Source organism: Lepisosteus oculatus, chromosome 23, assembly GCF_040954835.1.
Source record: "Lepisosteus oculatus isolate fLepOcu1 chromosome 23, fLepOcu1.hap2, whole genome shotgun sequence".
Lineage (NCBI taxonomy): Eukaryota > Metazoa > Chordata > Actinopteri > Semionotiformes > Lepisosteidae > Lepisosteus > Lepisosteus oculatus.
The window spans coordinates 8,363,046-8,384,406 of record NC_090718.1 but is presented as its reverse complement, the minus strand read 5'-3'; the positions used below and the strand labels follow the sequence as shown (position 1 = coordinate 8,384,406).

Genomic DNA, 21,361 nt, shown 5'->3' with positions numbered 1-21,361 from the left:
TTGGGGGATCAGACTAACATTTAGTCTGACTCTGGCCAGCAGATCTGAGCTGAAAAGCTTGGCAGGAAAAGAGTGTAACGAAATGCCGAGATAGTTCTTGCACCTACAGTATGCCTGCTCCCATGATCTTGTAGAATTGGAGGACGATGCAAGTTCCTAACACTATATCAAGGCAATTTATTCCTAGGCACACCATGTTACAAAAACAAAAATTCAAATAATCACAATAAATTGACAATAAAATGTGCACTGCTACTTTAAAGGAAAGTCTTGTGATTCGGGGCTTATGCATTATTTATCTTCTATCATTTAACCAATTTCTGGATAACCCCTTACATCAACAAAACATCGCCTTTTTTTTTCTTCTTGCTCAATCTGTTGTCCCTCAGCCATATGCTGTTTAATGGGCTGTATTCCACATGGACCCCTAAGTTTGCTCTCTGAAGCCAAGTATGTAACTCACAAGAAACAAGCCACAGCAGTCTGCACAGCATCTGTAACAATTGTGTCATGGTGATATCATCCAAAGCTTTGCTACATTCCAGCTCTGTGAACACCATGTATATCGCACTGCTCCCTTTCATTGTATGTATAGTAAAAACATTCTGATTCACCTGTACAGGTTCTCCAAATCCAAACGCCAACAATTCTTAGCTATCATGCAGGCACAGTTTTATGGTACAGCTTTATCTATTTCCACCTATATTTGAGAATAGGATTACTATATACTGTATGTTGGTGACCAATGTTTACCTATGTACGTACAATATGTACATTTAAATATATTTCCTATGTATATTTATGGTGTATTTTAAGAGCATGAAATCACAATTAAACTAATACACAAACTCAGATTAAAAAAACAATCTTACAATCTGCCACAGGAAAATGAAAGCTTTACCTGCCAAGATATGTTATCACTTGCTAAGATATGCATGTTGTTTAAACCTGTGTTGTTTTCCTTTTTAGTCGTAATCCATTAAAGATTAGTTTCACAAAGCAAATGCACACATGGTAAAAAGTGCACAGCAAAATTAGATATCCAAACAGAGAACCTGGTCAGTCTTGGGCCTTCTCTCATTTGCCCAAACCAGTTCAATGTGTGTCTAACATCTTTCATCAAACTAATGCCATTCTGTTTCTGAACCATAACATTAAAATACAACTTGAATTATACTGCACAATCTCACTTAGAGAGAAAAAAAAATATTGAAATACAAAAATCTTTGGAGCTGAATTAATATTAATGATAATGATACAATACATAGTATATAAAGTACAGAAAATTTCAGAGGGCACCAGCCCTTCAAGTCAATCTTGCACTATTCAATTAGTTTAAATTCCTTTTAATCCTGTTAAGTGGACCTTTTCCTTCCCAGAGGAGGTGTCTGTTTAGTAAGTTTGCATCGTAGGAAAGTTAATTTTTTACTGAAAGACCATACGGTACCTGGTTTTGGCACACAGTTGGTAACTGACTGAGGAACCTTGTCGTTTATTAGTTCCACACATTCACTAGGAAAGAAGCCAACCTGGGGAGAGAAAGGGAAAAAGAAAGTTTGGAAATTAAAACAAGAGCCAGATGTTAGAATACAATATTGGAAGTGTAGAAAATGGTTTGTTTTATTTATATGTCTGTCCAGGTTTGACTCTCCAATTGTTTATTACCTGGCTGTAGGATTAAAAGCTTTGCTATGTTGAGGAGAGAATGAGACATGAAGACATGTGTTTCTGACAGGCCGACCTACAGAGCCATTCATCTTCTGACAAGTTGTGGGGTTACAGCGCCTAACAAGACAGTTACTCCAACGGCAGAAGCATACATCTCTCCCTGACACTGCTGAAAGCCTTCAAGTGCCAATTAGGGATCACTGGTACTTTGTCAGCTCAGAGGATACTGGATGACTATAGCCCACCACGCACTGCTGGCACTCAGACAATTCAGCTCTCCCCCTTGGGTAATCCTGTTCTCACCTATGGCCTGGCTTGAACTGGTGATGTCTGCTGGAGCATGACTTGTAAAGTAGTCCTTGTAATAAATGTAAAGTTCCATAAAGGACAGTATTGTTATGCCAGGCCGCTTATTCGATTCATACAAACTACTGACGGTAGAACAACCAGTAACCCTGTTTCCCTTGTAAAATGCCCCTACAGGCAAATATGAATAGAAATCCTATTCCTATTCTCGCACCATTTTCTTTTAAAATGAAAATACAATGATCATTTATTTTTAACAAAATTAACATTGGACCCTTCCCTAGCTTTTTTCCTATTACATTTTTTATTATTTTTAGAATTGTCCTCATTTTCTAATCCTGTTATATGTCAGATAAAGGCATCTATCAAACTGATAAATATTAATATTGCTAGAGTGGCGCTGTAAAAAAAAACCCATCCTCTGTCCAAGAGTCTATTGTGAGATGGCAACCACATTGTTAGAGGAATCTCAGTAGCTGCCTAAACGTGAACTATCTTTCTAATCAGCAGTTTTCTAATAGTTCTCGAGCCAATTTCACAAAGCCTAAAGCCCACATCTGTAAAAAGGGCAACACAGCAGAATCCTCTAGGTCTAGGATAAGCAAACTTTTAAGGCTGAGAGTCTTAGCTTGAAGCTTTTGGCTGGTTTACTCGTTGCGTGCTGTAGACTGATACTGCTGATAAAAGCGCTGGCCCAGACCCAAATCTGCAGATTTTGAGAGACTTTGAAGGGAAATCTACTTGGCACCATTTTTACTCCAACTTAATCTCTGTCATGTGCCACAGGACCAGTCTGGTGCACGGCATTCACTGACTTTCTGAACGGATAATGTAAGAAACAAGGCTAAGCTCTTGCCCAGTTTTCAGGAAACATTCACCACTCCTGCATGTACCAAACACAGAAAGCCTGTTCAATTTCTTGAAAGAAACTGTTACAGACCTTACGAAGCTTGAATCTGTTTTCACGCAAGAGATCCAGAAAAACGTTTTAAGAACATTGCTCAAATCAACTAAAAAACTAAAAATACATCCATAAAGGATGACTTCATAAGTTATTGCTAAAAACTCTGTATCTCTATTGTTAATTTCACAGCTTAGAAAAACATTTAAAACTATCTGTAAATCTAGAAATCTTATTTCTGCCTATAACAAAACCGACTCTCCCCTAATTATCCATTAAAAACAAAAAGTTCCAAACAGTCTATATAGCAGCCTCTTAATAAGTACCAATCTTCTCTGGTATCTGTGGGCACCAGTACTTTGATCACAGGCCTGCTGAAGGAAAAATACGTTTTCCCTTCAGCTCTGAGCTAGTGTGCCTGACCTGCCTCTGTCCTGTACATGCACTGAGTCTGTCATGCCCGGTATCTGCAAGGCAAAATGTGAACAGACACACCTAAGGCATCTGGTCTTGCCTGAGTGTTCAATTTTCTCTTTAAAGACCATTTTTAGCCTCTGAGAATTTTACAAGAGAATGGATAAATATGATAGATCTGACTTGTGTTGCTCCCAAAAGCTGCTGAAGAATCAAATGTGAGAAAATGAAATACAACAGGCTTGACTGTGGCTGAGCTGTCACCAGAGGTTAACAGTATGTTTGTAACACAAGGGCTCAAAGACAAAAGAAAAGAGCACGTTTACAACACAGCTAAACCCTTCAGCTCCATTCTGCCTCAGTGCAAGAAACTCAATTCATGTGAAATACCACAACGTTCCATGTACACAAAAACCAAATTCAGCAAAATGTTTGCTACCTAAATGTCACCGTATCCATACAACTGTTTTCCATGCCAGTAAACCTGTGAGATGGTAGAACAGAACATACCTGGAAACCGTGTTTACCTCTCCACCATGTGGTGTCCTCTTTTGGGGGCATGTCAATCACAGAAACAATGTCTCCCACCTGACACAGGGACAGGACGAAAAGGAGGCTAAATTATCTTTGTCCTCCAAGAAAAAAATCACACCTGTGAATCTTACCTCCTCACTTTAAATATGCAGCACTGACAGGACACACCAGCAGACTGTTATTAGTGTGCATCTAAAAAGCAGTTCCTTTTTTAAATACAACAAACTCAGCTTTTTAAGATTAAAATCTGTTTAATTCTAATGTTGTTCATGTACAATACACCATTTTGAAAAAATCCTGTACTTCTTGCACACAATCAGGAGTTCTAAAACATTTAAGTTTACTCGAAGTCACAGCTACTGTTTGATTGTAGCAGCTATTATGGTTATTAAAGCAATCTCTAATTCATATTTATCTGAATATTCAAAACCTAGATCATAACAGCTCCAGGTAACCGACACAAGAGCAGCCAATCAACACTCAATGACTCATTAACGGGTATTGCTGGTCGTTTACATTATCTGTTCCTCTCTACACATTAATAAAGCTAAAAGGATGTCTGGTCCTAAAAAGATCCATCATGAAGAACTATAAGCTTATCACAAAACGGCTAACATTTTCATCACAGAATTGTGTTTTCGCATGATAACATGAAATGAGTAGAACAAAGCCAAGTTTCTGCACAGAAGTAAAACTTTACACTATTTAAATCATTATCAACACCCAAGTTATTGAGGTTGGCACATACAGACTATTTTTTACTCTTCTCTTTCTTGAAATGGTTACAAATGGGCAACATTCATGTCAACAGCATAAGATCACAAGAAAGGTTCCAGTCAAGAGGGGGCCATGCGGCCTATCCAGCTCCTGATGCACAATATATCCCAGACAGGACATGCAAAACCACAAGTTAACCGGGACACCGGCTGCCTGAATTACCTCAAAGGAGAGCTCGTCTGCGGCCTGCGCAATGTAGCGCTTGATGACATGAGCTGCCGCGATAGCGGGGACATTGATGGAGGACTCCTCGTGCACCAGCAGATGGTTCCCCTTGTTGTCAATCTAGTAGGAAAAGTCAATCAAATTGACTTCATCAATCAATTGACAAGACATGTCCAGTTGTGTAAAACTGTGACTGCACACTGCAAGATACTAAAGAATAACAGAAAGTAAATATGGAGGAGTAAATCCAAAGGAAATCTTTGGATTATTTCCTGAGAAATAAAAATGTTTTGCACTGCGTTTACGTGCAATTGCCATTACTCTCTATCACATCACATTTCCATACGATATGTTGCCCCGTCTATCTTTTCAGTATAGGAAAAAAAAAACATTTTGATTTTGGACATCATACTGAGAGTTTATCTGAAGAAATCAAAACACTGGTTACTTTTTTTTGCCTCGTTAATACTGCAATTTCAGAACATCATTCCTAACTCTTTTACTGTATTTCAAGCAGTACTGTATATAATGGGGTTATCAGTTCAGCCGAGGAACAATTCTGTTCATTTGGATTCTCTTTTGCGACGTGCGGCAATAAAAGATAAAAAAGGATCAAGGGAAGGAAACAGCCCTCTTGCCCTTTAAAACTCAGTCTGAAGTAGGGCAATTTAGACAGGCGCGGCTTTATTGATTCCTGCTGGTCTGAGCTCCAACCCCGGGGGCTTGGCGAGTTTTAAAATCCCACTGTAGTCAGAACCTGGGATTTAACATTCATTATGTATAAAGACACTAAAGACTGCAAGCGCTACTGAGGTCCTGGTTGTCGATTTCTTGTTTGTGCACAGGGAAAAGAGAACATTTATTGTAGATCAGGCAATTACTGTGTAGTGCCAGCAAACGTTTCATCTGCCTGCTGTACCGAAAGCATTTAACCCACCACAGCACGATCTCTAAGTCTACGGATTCTTTCCATTGTTTTCTGGTTCGGGTTTAAGAGAAGCTCCTTAACTGCGACAGGGGAATGGCGATTTCTCGCGCTGGTTCAGGTTCCATGTCGTGGCTCCCAGCAGCTCGGTTTTTTCAGACGATCGCTGTGTATTCCTGCTCTGCGTCATGTGCTTTCCCGTCGAAAGTTTCAAAGTTCACTTTCACTCTCTTTCATTCTCACTGCGCCCCTTTTGAAGCACAGCAAGACACATGCTCTTGCTCGGCACTGTAAAAAGCCTCTCTCTGCTGCTCCCCCTGGACCAAAGTATTAAATCCCATTACCACAAGTGCACAGACAACCGATGGGTCAGGCCTGCTCAGATGTCAATACAAAGCTGGCTTCTGGATGGTCTGCTGTCATAGCAAATGAACAAATTGCTCCACTGAAAGCTGGAGAAAAAACAAACAAACAATGCCGGTTACCTCCATCCATGTGAGCGCCGGGCCGCAGTTTATTTTGTTGTCTGCGATTGCCGAGAGGCGGGAGAGGTAAGCCATCAGCATTTGGGAAACTGCCTGTGGGGGAAAAAAAAAACAGAGAACGTTAGAAAAAAGTATAGCCTCACATTTGTTTTAATTTTAAATCAAGTATCTGGCTGTTGAAAGTAGCACCGCTGCAAATCTCTTATTAAAAAATAAGCATTTAAGAACTTTATATAACTTTTGAGTCATCTTGTCGTCGCTATAATTTATCTGCACTTGTCACTGTAATTTATCAAGCCTGCTAAATTTACTCTTTAATGTCTGGGCTGGGTACTGTTAACTCTAGTTTTATTTTAAAAAACCCCACTTCTGTCAGATATTTCATAAGATCACATCCTTGAATCCAAATCGAAATAATGTTTAACAGCAACTGTTGGTTCTTTCCTGCTTTATACATTTTTCATGTAATTTTTGTTTTTAAAACCACCCTTTTAACTGCAAATAATCTCCATTCCACCAGCAGCCTTTGGCTAAAGAAGTCCATCTCTCAGGCAAAACAAAAAAAAAAGAAATGACAAAAACAGCAGCCTTGGTTCAAATATTCTTTCAAACAAGGTATTGGTTATACATGTTTACCTCTCATGAGGTAGACAGACAGAAACATCTAAATTAACATTTTCAGCACGTTTTAAAAAGACAATTAAGATACTCATGGCCATGTGCCCTCAGAATGCACACTGTCAGATTTAGACAATTAATGCCGCCTTGCACACAGCTGACTGGATTAGTGAAGAGCTGCTCCATTTCTCCAAGGAAATTAATATTAAGAGGTGTACTACCATTGATGTGTTTGTGAACGTCTGCCTGTGTGGATGTATACTGTGTGCTCAGGGGGGAGTGGTGGGGGTGTGGAATAGTCCATATGGGATTTTTTTTAATTCCATCTATCATCCATAATACGAAACAGCGACCTCTTTCATCTGACCTGCCCAGTCCGGTTTCACCATTACTGCTCCAGCTCTCAGAGACTGCATGGAAAACGCTGATTAGACAAAGCTGAATGGAACCATAAGCCCAGGTGGGCATGGTTGTTTATATAATTGGCATAAATCCAATAAACTGCTGGCATAAATTACAAGTAATTCTCAATAAAGCACATGTTTGTTTTTTAATCAATTTTAATGAGGATGTCATTAGCAGTACATGGCTTCGGTGTGAAATGTCTATTGTGAACTCTTCTCATCCTGTTAACTTATTACTGCAGGTCCATGCTCTGGGAAAAGCTACCTTTTTTCTGTTTATTTCCTAGTTTGTAGTTATTAACAGCAGGGGCTGTGCGGCAGACTTTTGTTTACGTGGTTCAATCTGCGAGCTGGCCAAGGTGCATGAGATCTCATCCATTCCTCAGCATGTTTTTTTATCCTAAGCTGACGCTTGAAGGCATGTGGGGTGCATCAGCTCACACACTGCTTGTTGTGCTGAATATGAGCACCGTCCATAAGGAAGGTACTAAGCCTCCTACACAGATAAACACCTAGGCCTGGAATACAGATTTTGCTCTAATGGTTTCAAGCATTATTCTAAATTTGATTCTTCCACAAATCTACTGTACCACCCTCACTCTGCTGCTGAAGATTCTCAGCTCATTTCTCAAATCTGTGAGAATTAGTCCTAATGTACACGCTGCAAAGGCAATTTAAGGGAAATGGATTGGCCATGTTTGCAGACAAGAGCTTTTTGCACATTAAAGGCTCTGCAATTGGTCTTGTTTAGCTGAAATGTCATTTTATTTGCTTTAGCCTGGAACTGTAAGGGCTTAGATTTCTTAACTATTAATTAAAAATAGTCATTATTAATGTTATGCACATAACAATGTAATTAATCATTATGGGGTATGCCACTCAGTTTGTTTTATTGTCAAGAAATTGACAATATTGTCAATGACTGTCAATGTTTTAGATTTTGATACTGAATTAGCAAGGACAATTTAAAAGGGATTCAAGCTGTCTGTGTTTGGGAGTCTTGGTGGTGTCGCTATGGTAATTTTAACCATTTCACAAATGTCAGACTTAAATGATCAGAACTGTTCCTTCACTGCCCTGACAGGTGGAATAAAACCACAGAGGACAAATTCGGGGACAAGTCCTGGTGAGTGGTAGCCTGTAGTTTTGTCTCCATAATCTGCCGATTTACCTCAGCGAGCATCTGTAAATCATTTGTAGTGCCGTAATGTTACAAAAATGTAGCGCTCGCTTCTTGCATTGGAACTTGCTAGCTCTCTAGATCAAGAACATCTATTAAAAAAGCTCATTATATTTTAGCATTGGCTGAATGAGACTAAGGATGCCTCCGCACTGGAGAATTAAATGCTCCAGTGGAAACAGATTAGAAAGTACAGCTACTTATGAGACGGAGCTATTGGAGGAGCAGACCAGAGAGGCTTATCATTGGGCACCAGCCTATTTCCACATCAATTACAGTACATGTGTAGGTACTTAGCTTTGAAACAATTTAGCCCTAAAAATGAAAAGCAAGTGTAACCGAATGAATGTTCAATGAAGTGCAAGTTATGCAAATTGCAGTATGTGAAGGTCTTGCCTTCAGAGTACAAGAAGACATATTTGTAACTAATCTGTTTTTAGCAAACAATTGTGGATAAGGTAAGTTTATAACCCCTTGAATTGTAATTATATAGGAAAAAAAAACATCCTTTTTAATTAAAACGGGTACATTGGCTTTTCCATGTTTCTCCTTATGGGAGTGTCTTTGAGGATAAAAGGTCTGGCATGGATGCAAGCTTTCCCACAGGGCTTTCCCATTTCCTTGTGATAATCCGCAGACCACCGATTCATGTAATCGGGATTTGTGTCTCTCCACGGCAGAGACATTGTGTGAGACACTGTCCATCACATCCTACTGACTCGAGTCAAGTCTCCAAAGTGCACACACAGCCCCTTTGAAATGCAAGCAGGATTAAAAGAGACCTGTCTTTCCACTGAAGGACACAGATCTCGTTGACAAGTAACATCTCAGCCTTTTCATGGGCAAATCTGAGGTTTTAACCAAGGCAACAGTTTCTCATTTTTTTTCTCAGTAAGATGTTCAACTGTTTTCAGCAAAAACGTCAGACATTGAAGCAGGTACGGGAATGGCAGGGGCTGTGATGAAAATGACTATGATACAAACCTGAAAACCCTATTTTAGTTCAGCAAAGGTGGAGGGTTAAAGCAATTCCTGGGCTGAACTAATTTGGAATAGTTTCTCAACTGGTTCCTAATCGATTACAGATTTTAATGAATCCATGATTTTCACCCGAGAACACTGTGATCAGGCACAAAAGCTGTTTCCTTACAGAGAATATTATATAAAAAAGTCACCACTAAAGTGGGAAAGCCATTTACCCCCCCCAGGCAGTGTAAAATAGGAAAGTTATTGTCCCCCTCACCTCTACCCTTCCACTGCTTTACACAAAGTTCATGCATTCTCTTGTCTACATGCATACCTGTGTGGGCTTGTATCAGCACCGTCAGAAACCTTATCTTTTTAATGGAAGCTGAGATGATGTGGCTACTATGCCCAGGAAATGTGCATTTATGTGCTTTTCTGTCACCTACTACAATGGCTCCGAACAAGATGTAAGGTACTCTAGTACCACAGCTGAGCACAGTAACACGGTATAGTGGTAGGAATAACCCGTGACCTGTCATCTGACAACTGATCTGACCTTTGTCTGGCTCGGCCCACGAAAGTGAGATAATAAACATAAAAAACCACCGTGTAATGTGTGGGTGTCATCTGAGGTAATGGGCCCGCTAGCCAGTGATGTCATTTTCCAGTTTTAATCCTGCCAAGAATGGGATTAACAGCTTGGGTCCTGCAGCACACTGAAGTGGACAGGCCAACAGACTGCAGCAACAACACGGGGCCCTTTGATATGGGCATCATTTTGCCATAAAAATAGCTCGGTCACTCACATGTAAAGAGCCATATTAAAAGAAGCTGATGACATGTGGGTTTTGCAGATGGTACGTGCAGATTTGTCCAAAAGTCACGATGGCCAGAATGTCAGATTCAGTCAAGGACAATAACATATTTAAGAAAGCCGTACTGGACATTCTGTACTTATTCTGAAATGACCTCAACACATGGTCTTTGGGGGGAAAAGTACGCCTTTTGTTTTTCTTCCTCTGATTTCCTTAAATATGTGTTTTAACACTTAAGACAATATAGTACAGAACTCTAGGTAAGTGAGGAACGACAGATTTCAATCACTTCCTCACTTTACCCCTGACACTCTGTTCCATAGGCTGTGTAGCATCAAAGCACAGCAGACATGATTAAATAGAGGAGCTCTGAGCTAGAGATCCCAGGTGCTCTAATTAAACACTGAGAGGCTTACATTATTATCCATTACAGCAGGAATTAATGGCTACTCAATTCTCCAAAGCTGTTAGATTTTGTAGCTGAAATATTCAAAAGACCTAATGTGTCACACGCTTATTGAAAAAACAAATAGGAGAGTTATATATATATACCTAAGCGTATAAAACATCAGACATGATAAAAAAGGAGCTCACGATACATGTATACAACAGTGACAGAACACTGAGAAGCAAGTAATACATCAGTTCAAATGAGAACACTGACCTAAATCAATCATTTGCTCAATCAGGTAAGCAGTGCTACTTACAACATGGAAACAATCACATTTTGATTATAAAATTCAGTTTGTTCCACTTTGAGAAGTTCTAGAATTAAAAATGGCTCTAGTCTCCTCACATTTAACAGCTGTCCATCTGTTCTTTCTCTATGTACTCATCAGAACCTATCAATGCTTACAGGGGCACTAGTGAGCTTCTGTTCAAATACTTTATGTGTTTTCCTTTCATTTCTGCAAGGCATTGGGGTTCATTCTTAAAGCAGCAAGAAACACAACTGTCACACTGAGGACAGGGCTGGCCTTTGAGATAAAAAACAAAGTTGTCACTTTCGCAGTACAGCTGTGATATGGAAACAATGAATCCACTTGCAATAAAAACCATCATACTTAAATGTGCTTATTTACCATAAACCACATATTACATTTTCATCTTTTTTTAAACTTAATTCCGACTTGAGAAGAAACCAATTGTACGACACTGTCGACAAGGCTGCCTTGTTAAACAGCTCTGGAGAATTCTGTGTCCAGAGTAACAAGAAATGATGCTGGGTTTGTTTGCAAATATGTGGAAGCATATACTGTAGAAGCAGAGAACATTCGTACAGAAAAAATCTATAATGTTATACATTTCAAAATATATCGAATGGCAATTCGAAAACTGTTACGCTTCAAGAAGACACTGGCACATGTTTCTCATATAATAAATATTTGTTAAAGTATGCATTTGGGTTTGTTAACATATTTGTAAAATATGTTTCACTGTGCTGTATGTAGTTTTATATGTTTTATTCCATGTTGTATTTTTATAGCTTTATGGACACTTTTAAATTGCTTTATGTTTCTCCTCCAGATGAGGAAGGAATTTTATCATGTAACACAGAAACAGACAGCAGTATTCAGACAGCCCCTCATCTCCTCAGGATTTGACCAATGCGGTATGAGAACTAGTGCCCTGGTCAAACCGTCACACGGTCAGAGGAATCTGGCCCCACCTCTGCTCGGTCCCTCAGGCTGTCGAATCGTGGCAGCTCGGGAAGCTGAGAGAAGCGGCGGTCATAGATACACAGGTGGAGGTGCTTGTCGAGGACCCGAAAATCTTCATAACTGCGCTTTACAATCCAGCTCCGTCCCTGAGACACAGAAAGAGAGAGAAACACAGATCAGTGAGTGAAGGAACTACCCGACACGGTGCCCCTCTTTGCATTCTGACCGAGGGACTTGGCTGACCCGGCGGGCCCTTCAGCAAGAGCCACCATTTAAAATGGAGGAAACCCAGCACATCTTCAGCCAAAGGGTTGTGAGAGTACGAAACAAGCTACACAGACATGTTGCTGAAGCAAATACCCTGGTCTCTTCTAAGAAATGACTAGATGAAATCCAGAGATCAACTACTTACTATCAAATGGGCCAAAAAATGGCCTCCTTTCAAGACCCTCGAGAAAAGTTAACACCAGAGTACTAATTATTTGTTGTTCAAACTGTTAAGATTCTATTGTTGCAGAATAAATGAGTCTACACACATTGTTGTCATTATTTTATTTACTTCACACATCTTAAGTCACAGGAGGGTAACATCATGTATATATTTTACAAGCAAAAAGTAACAGAACGATATATATCCCTCTTGGTCAATTTAAATAGGTTTTATTGGAGCTTTACAGCAGCTTATACCTCATCCCCACCCAGACACATACTCCATTATTCAAAAAACAGAAAAGCTGTTAAAGTTGATCTCCTTGCAGAGTTCGTAGTTCCTGTGGTGTCTTTCCAAGTTACAATTGTTTTCACAGACTTCATACAGTACATATGTACATATTTCATTTGGGACAGGCTGAGAAAAAAAGGGTTCTCATAAAACGTGGTTGTGAATGGGAAGGTGTCATACAATACAAACCAAGAGCTTCATAGTCTTAAGTGACAGCTGAAAGATCGATTTTTTCTAGCACAATGTTACCGCTGAACATATTCACAGCAACTCAAGGAAACTGTTATTACTGCTCTGTTTTAGAGGCACCTATCCCGATACGCACTTGTCTAACTATAGAGGCACATCAGCACAGACATTAACATTCACTAGTAATTCACTAGTAATAACAAACCAAATATTTTTTGAAAGAGTAAACAGGGGAATTCCTGGACCATTTGTCTGGTTATTTTTACAGTTATGAACCCTGCAGAGTGAAGTACACGGTGAACGTGCTTCAGGTAGGTAGCTGTGTCAGCATGGAATAAACCTGCTATCTGTTCCATTGTGTACGTGTGCTACAAACTCGAACCCAGCTAGCCAGAATCTTGACACCTTAAAGCACGTTTATGTTTTTCCTTGTAGGCTTTAAATAAACATGAACCTGATATAGAAGCAGAAACAGTTTTGAAAAGCCATTCCTGACTTTCTTGTTTTGCCTGTCCTTCTCAGCTTCTGGAGCGCTGGCTTAGAGGTACAGTAGATGTGTTTTCTTTTCATTTGATATTATTCATAGTGCAATCCATAATTTATAGCAGTCAATAGTGGCAATCTAAATGCCTACATGCTTTCTTGATGCACAGCTGTGACAGGAATACCTTGGAATTTATTATTTTCCTTTCTGCAGAGCTTGCTGCAGGAAATCAAATTAGGATTGGGGACCAGTACCACCAGGACAATCTACACAAAGGTTGCTGCACACAAGGCAAGCTAAAGTGACATCATGGCAAACTTTATCAAGGTGACATGGGTATATATTCCCAAAATATCTCCTGTTTTATGCCAGTGTGGTTGTGTTCCAAATTTCCATTCACCTCAAAAGCATGTTGTAAGCTCCTTAAACATTTGGTTGCCTTTTAATGCCAACCTAGGGGAAGACTGAAATGTCTTTTAAAAGCATAAATATGCCCATTAGCCTAAATTCAGCTGTGCTGTAAGGATTTCGAATTAAAAAATAAACTTTTTTTTAAAAAAGGCAGCCTTAAAGAGAATAATTCAGTCTGTATTAAAGTAAAGAATGAAAAGAGACAAACTGGGCGAGGAGGTTCGGAAGAGAAACCACAAAGACTGTGAAAAAGACTGAAAATATAATGCAGTACATGTCATACATACCATACATGTTCAATTGTATTTACCAGTTACATTTAGATACATTATAGGTAAACACCAATTTATGCATGTTGAATATGTACAGTACTCATCATTAAAAGAAACCACTTAAAACAGAAACAAACTAGGTCATTATCGGGTTATAAACTAGGTGATTACAAAATCCTGTGTGTAGCAGATGCACTGACATTATATTGAATGAACTGCACAAAGGCAAATTCGGTCCGTTGATTAACACTTGTTATCAACAGCATTCATTGACAGGGGGTCTACACAGAAAGTTGCAAGCTGTAGCATACAGTATGTGTCCACCACTGCAAGGGATACAAGCTGAGCACCTGTAACATGCTTTGCACCGGGCTGCAGAAGCTGTGTTAGGGGATTCTGTTCCTTCCCTTTCGTTGATCCTAGACAAGGATCTGCCTGTTCACTGGTCTCTGAGCCCTACATCCATCATGCATTGTCCTTGGAGGGTAGGGCATCCAATGATTAACGCTGTCAGACATTATCTTAATATTCAAAACACTTACAATACACTTGATTTTTCTAAAGACGTGTATGCGTACATAGTGATACTGCATGGTCCTCCTGAGGCTCAGAGTCCATCCATCAAAATACCTTCAAAAACAGTGTCATCCATTTGATTTGGAACCGGAAGTCAATACAAATTTCCAATATTTGTTGTCAGAAACAGTGCAGTCGATATCTAAAATATTTTTTTCCAGAACATATTTTCTTTGAGATTTCTCTCCGTCCGGAGGAGGAGGGGGACCGAAGGGAAGTCCACAGCGGTTGTTTTTAATCTTCCCCAGCACTCCCGGAGCCGGCAATCAATGTGGCTGCATGCCGGCTGTATTGATTTCCACGTTCCTATCTCCGCCTGCAGCCCAGGAGCTGAGCGGCGTGGGCTAACGAGATTCCCTGAGCTCCGCACTGATATCTCCCTCCTGCATTAAAATAATCAGCGTGTTTCTGGCGGCTGTCCAGCTTCCCAGCTCCAGACCCATTTTACAGCAGCGGCTGATACCCAGATACAACCCCCTGTGGTCTCCGGTGTATCGTACTGCACCTCAGTGCCCCTTCCGACTGTACTGCTCTCCCTGTTTTCCTTTGCCTTGGTCCTTGAGCAGAGTAATCCCACTTATTACACGAACGTTTGCATTGCTTTGTATTTTAATTGCTGCTAAACATGGATTACTGAACCTCTAACGAACCTTCATGAACGGGAACATGTGCATAAGTACAGCAATTGTTTTCCAGAAAATGGTTTCTTGGTCTTGTGAATGTCAGTGGGAGACTTGCACTTTCAAACATGCAAGTTTGGCTTCATTGCTTCTATTCTTATTGATCTTACTTTGGGAGAGATGTGTTTTTTTCAGCGATCTGAATTGTTCCTTCAAATTGTCTTGCAGATCTCAGCTTTGAAATTTCTCAAAATGCTTCCAACACATTTTACAATGCTTGGTCCTTTCTTTCACCATCAGCTTCGAAAAAAACGTTTTCCATGTCAGTTTTCCATTGTTTTTTTTTCTTCACATTTTTTCTCACATGAGGGTTTCCAAAAAACAAAACCATTTCAAAAGAGAGAGCTATTACTTACTGTGCCTGTGGTTTAGCTGCCTTTTTTTAAAGTGTGTGTCTCACGACTTTTTTTTCCTAAAGTGGCTGTTTTCAGCAGTCACCAACATGACTGTAAAACATTATTTTCCTCTGCCAAGAGAGAACTCTCTCAATTGCAGCCAAGGCAACAGAGAGGCGGAAACACACCATACGATTCTTCACAAGTTCAATTTCCTCACTGGGAATGAGTCTCCTATTACACTAGATGCTCCTGAAACACATGCAGCACAATACAAACTTTACTTCTGTTGTGACCTCCATGCCACAGGTTTCAAGACACTTTCCACATGATGTCAAATAGGAAGAAATCAACAAAAAAAAAAGATTGAGAAAATAAAATCAACAGATGACAATGATACAGAGGAAAAAGATACATTCAAAAAGTTGAAAAAAAATTGCATGAAGAGATATAAGACTTAATGCAGGTATAAAATATCAATATAAAACCTGAAAGGCAAATTGTATTAATAGGTCTGAAGTCTAGATTTAAAAATGTTCCTGGTGGGTGAATCTCTGGTATGATCCGGCAGAGAATTTCAACTGCAGGGCCTGAACACAAGAGTAATTTCTCCTTTCTTTCTATGCCCCACCCAATCTATCGACCTCAAAGCATGCCAAAGTTGACAGCCAGACAAACATAATGCAAAAGATAGGCATTCTTTTACCCATTATTACTGCTAATGTGAAAATGCATTCAACATGCAGAAAAGGAAGTATGTGCTGGAGTCAAGTGAAACATTAAACGATAAGCCCATTTGCAAGTATGCTTACTTAGTCACACCCCCTTAAAGGCTTAGTATTTTTTGTGTTTGGGAGGCTTTTTACTTTCACTGTTACAGGCAGCATGTAAAGAGCCTCTTTAGAAGCTATGAACAGGAGTGGTGGGATCTGCAAGGAAGTGGTTATACTGTAAGCAGCTCCTTTCTCACTGAGATATTTAATGTCAGATTTCGGACCAAGATACCATGAAGGATACTTAAAAACAACACCACCAAGTCTTGAGGTTTTAGAGAAGATACATTTGTAAAATAAAATACTGACTTATTAGCGCTTGTGAATTTATTGTCCCATTCTATTTAGGTCCCCTAGTGTTCATTAACACGCATAATGTAAACAAAATAGTAGGAGAAACGACAACACTGCATTCTATTTGATAACAATAAGGCATCATTCATTCTATCACTTGTTTTCTACTACATAGAGAAACCTACAAACTATAATTGCATACTCCTGTTGACGCAAGGTAAAGTGTTCTGAATTACGGCCCCTTTCAATGTTTGTTTTCTCTCCTTTGGTAGATCTGATTTGTGCTGTAATTTGCATTTTCCCAGCAACATGACACCACTAAAGCTTGCTGGATTAAGCAAATTACCCTAATGCCCCAACACAAACTTCCTGTTTCCCATGTGAATTTATCGTTTCATAACGGCTTCAGTTTCGGTTTTGAATCTTTGGTTATTTGTCACTTAATTGTAATTATGCACTCTCGAATGTCTGTCTACTGGTAACTAACAATTATACAGAAGTTATCACTCCCAGGCCTCTTTTGCTCTGTGTGCACCCTCTTGTACTAATGAAAGACATCAGGGCGGCAGGTAGACCTTCTACATTTCTGTGAAGAAAAGTCCTATTGGATGTTGCTGACATTCATCTGATAACAGATAGGTGACCATACTGTATGCACTATACATAACACAATCAATGTCATGTCTTAAGTGTAAAAGCACTTCATCTTAATCACAGAAGCCTACCCACCTGTCTGTAGACTGTGTTTTGAAACTTCTGAATGCAACACATTGTCTTTGAAAGCCAATAGATTAGTTTTATTCCCTAAGATGAGATCAGTTCAGGTTTTACGAGCTGTGGGCTCTGCCATAAGCCAACAACATGTGCTGGATATTACAAAAGGTTTTTACCTCTCACTGGGAGAATGCATATTAAAAACAATGTAAGCTGTATTGCTGATCTGCAGATTGAGCACGAATATTCCCCAAAACGTCTAGCTCTGAAAATGAAATGTGAAATAGCTCAAACTTATATAATGAAACTCTCAGATGTGCAATACAGTATGTTTCACTTTCATGTCTGTTTTAAAGGACAGAGGAGTACCATTAGCCTGTTGACGCCTACCTGACAGCAAATTTGCACCAGGTACACCAGCTCCTTTGCTTCACAGCCATTTCGGGTCACTTCACTCTGCTCATCTGCCAGAGCTAGCTGTACACAGAGAGACGGAGAGAGTGGGCTTGAGGGAAACAATCAGCAGGAAGGTATTAAGACAACGAGAGAGAGAGAGACAGAGGCACACAAAAACCAAATAAAAATGACCAAGGGAACGAGAGGCAGAAAATCTGTCAGCTCAGTGATGTGCATGCACACAGTGAATAACAAATGAAAACAGTTCAATGGGCTTGCACAGAGACCCCAAACAGCAAGCAGGTGTCTCCCGTTCTCTGCTGTTAAAACAGGAAGTAACACAAATCTCCGTACTCGGGAGGCACTTGGAACTCAAAACTGAGATACCTCACACATACAGAACATCCCGACAGGAATTAATAACCCCTGCTCTTTAAAATCACAAAGAATGTACCTTCTTTCAGAGAAACCAGGATTCACTGTACAGTTTGCATTAATTCTGTAATAATGCTATTCTTGTGCTCTTCAGTATTAATTTTATATGTTCCATATTTATGACAGGCTATCTCACAGTATGCATGTGTGTAGTTACGTGTGTTTGCAAGTACTGTAGAAACACTGAATTACCAATTACACAGTCGTGACCTGCTGTACTCTGCACAACCTTTGGCATAAAACTTTCACATGCACTTTTCTGGACTGTGACTGATGAATTGGTCCCTCAGAAAATAAGCTCGAAGGCTGTCTCAACATGGCTTAAGGATGACTGAAAGTAACTTCGCTACTCACACTGTTAGTCACAATTATCAACAAAAACCATCTATGTACATAAAAATTAGACACGACAAAGCTCTTTTCTTATGCAAGTAACATCACAGGGATGTTATCTTCAGAGTTAACATCACTTAAATGCTGAAGTCTTTTATCATCTTCAACCCTTATATTTTACATCTTAAAATGAATCCGCTAGGGAGAGTTTCGCCCATGCTCTTTGTAGAAGCTCTGGCCACTTCTGCAAGCCACAACGCATTTCCGTTATACCTCCTAATTTGTTTTGAAGAGCCTATTGTTATGAATTATTAATTCATACTAAATGCTCTCTCATGAGAACTGGCAAGTTTAAAGGCAGGCAATGGCCTAGGCTGACCATTTTTATCACTTCTTGCTCTACAAGCAGTAAAATAAAAAAATGCCCCGTGCTGTTTAAGGACACATGCCATTGGCCTATTATACATGACACATCCCTCCGACTTCAGATGGGAGCAAGCACTTAGCATGATGGGGCAAAGCAAAGTGAGTGTTGACCTCAGTCTGGGAAAAAAATCAGTTTCTGTTCTCTGCCCCCAGACTGGAAATAAAGCCCCCCCCCCAACCAAAAATACAACCTCTAGCCCTCCATAACAGCTACAGAGACCCAAGCAAATTTAACTGTTTACTTGCCAGGCTTTGGCTAATTTTACAACACCAGTGAAATGAAAGCTACCTCTTGCCTATGTATCTCTATTAAACTGTCCTCTGTATGGTTTGAAAGGATCTATAATCATAACTGTTAGAATCTGCAACTTCTTGTTTGCGTTAGTCTGACAACATGAAAGCAGGATTTCCCTTCATTTTCTAATTTTAAATATTGTATAAGGTTAATAACATTTGGCTTCACAGTGCACGGGATTAATATTCCAAGATTCAGAAGGTTTCACCGAATATTACATTTGTTCATTGATCATCAAGGAAGTACACACCAGAAACTGGCTACTGAAACAGGCGAAAACATCTTGATGGAGAAAGCTGTATGACAATAGATACAACAAATTAATACTTCATAAAATCCACCAAATTGATCATTCCAACTCATCACATTTAAAATAAAAAACATAAGACACAAAGGACATTTTTTAGGGAAAATGATCTGATCTGAAATGATCTGAAAGACCTAATCTAATCAGACATCAGTACAAATTACACTACTGCTAGAAAAAAACAAAACATGATGAATAACAAAAAGTTAATGGCAGAGCTTTAAAACTGCGGTTTCCCTGACGACAATAGTGTAATTTACTGTACAGGCCTGGCTCAAAGCAATTTTTCTTAGTGTTTGAATAGCTTTGGATTGAATGGTAGTTTTCCAGTCCACAGATTTCTTTCCCTAATTACAGACAAAGACACACCCCGTATAAAATATCAAATAATGATGGATGATGCTCAGAATTTTTTATTGTACACTAAAAACCTTTATTTTTGTTCATAAACAAGAGCTCCTCGGCTACAACCACATAACACTACATTTATGCAGAGGGGAATAAGAAATGGAAAAAAAATATATTTCTTCTGTAGGAATCTTGTTTCATGTACCAATAAACAAATATCAAAACTGGGAAATACACATTTTCCAAACATGACTAACAGTTTTGAATCAGGCTTTTTACCCCAGGTCCCCACATAACTGCTGAAAAAAACAAACATGCTAAAATAAAATGCTTTGTAGCCCTCTGCTTGATTCTTGTTGTCACTGGAAGCTGTTTTATCAAATAAGCAATGCTGGATAGCCATTTACAATGGAACTATATGGAGGTGGCGAGTCCCTCAGCCCCACTAAAACAAGCACATTATATTGCTACTCCCTCTTTTTAAGGTCACCATAGAGAGCACAACTTATCCAAAAAGAATGATGACAAGCTTTCTCATAAGCTTTTCTTAAAGCCCTACAGCAATGCCAACAATAGCTATCCTTTTAGACTAGACCTGTCTCGCTACCTCTGCGTCTGGCATGTTCCTGAACTGTTCAATGAGGACTCCTCATCACAATGCATCCAAGACAAACGAAGGATCCCACACAAAAAGTGAAATGTGAAGAGCACATCAGAAGACTCTGTCTTTTTATACTGTGACATTACCCCCCTTGCAAAATTGTGAGAGGGATCATATTTATAGTAAATAAAACAGTGGCTACTATTAAGCCCATTTCATGGTCTGCTGCCTGCTTTTAAACTCTCTACCTTGTTCCTGCATTTTTTTAATCTTCCTTCCCTGCTCCTCTTATCACAGAGAACAAGACCAAAGTTAAAGATACTATGTTATTTTTTTCTGTGAGAAATACTGGAATATAATGCCCTCCAGGGCTTAATAAAGAGAGACTAAGAACATTTTCAAAAACTGGGAACTAAGGATAAAAAAGGTGGAAAAGCATACTGTCTCCCATAGTGACAGGGGAAAAAATATCCCAAAGGAACGCACGTTTTAAAATAGTTGAAGCAGTTTTTAAAACTGTGAGTGAAAATAATACAACGATATTCTCTATATTCGGAGTATGATGTGAAATAAAACAATGTTTCTATTTACATAACACAAGTAACTTGAGCACTAATGACCTAGTTATTCTGTGTTGCTCAATAACACTGCTGCTTCAAAGCTCACAGACTTTCCTTGCCACAGCACGAGGGAGATGAGTACACTAGAAAAAACATAATATTCTTTACCTCTGTGAGGTCAAACCAGTGATTAAGGCATTTTAGCTTGAGATACAAATAACAACTTAACAATAGAAGCATTAACAACTGCACAGAGATGAACAGAATCCAGCAAAGAACTGCACATATTTCAAGTCTAAGCTAAAAAGTCGAGTCACGGTGAGGGTATCAGCGTGCTAACATTTCATCTTTTTAAAAAGGAAGTGAAAGTTCAAGATGATGCAGTCTTGACC

The 21,361-nt window shown here is 39.3% G+C and overlaps 1 protein-coding gene and 1 long non-coding RNA gene across 5 annotated transcripts in view; one reads left to right on the top strand and one right to left on the bottom strand.

Annotated features, from left to right (window-relative positions):
- Positions 1-21,361, bottom strand: part of arhgap32b (Rho GTPase activating protein 32b) — a 160,081-nt gene that overhangs the window by 42,380 nt on the left and 96,340 nt on the right. For all 4 annotated transcript variants that reach the window (XM_015337657.2, XM_015337659.2, XM_015337660.2 and 1 more), the window contains exons 6-11: positions 17,659-17,745; positions 11,828-11,965; positions 6,176-6,268; positions 4,763-4,885; positions 3,800-3,877; positions 1,448-1,529 (exon numbers count right to left, since the gene is read on the bottom strand). In XM_015337657.2, coding sequence (XP_015193143.2) covers positions 1,448-1,529; positions 3,800-3,877; positions 4,763-4,885; positions 6,176-6,268; positions 11,828-11,965; positions 17,659-17,745 — 601 coding nt within the window. The remainder of the gene's footprint in view (positions 1-1,447; positions 1,530-3,799; positions 3,878-4,762; positions 4,886-6,175; positions 6,269-11,827; positions 11,966-17,658; positions 17,746-21,361) is intronic.
- On the top strand, positions 6,064-12,354 carry LOC138224556 (uncharacterized). The gene is made up of 3 exons (XR_011183045.1): positions 6,064-6,241; positions 8,282-8,323; positions 11,686-12,354. It is a non-coding gene; the product is annotated as an uncharacterized lncRNA (long non-coding RNA).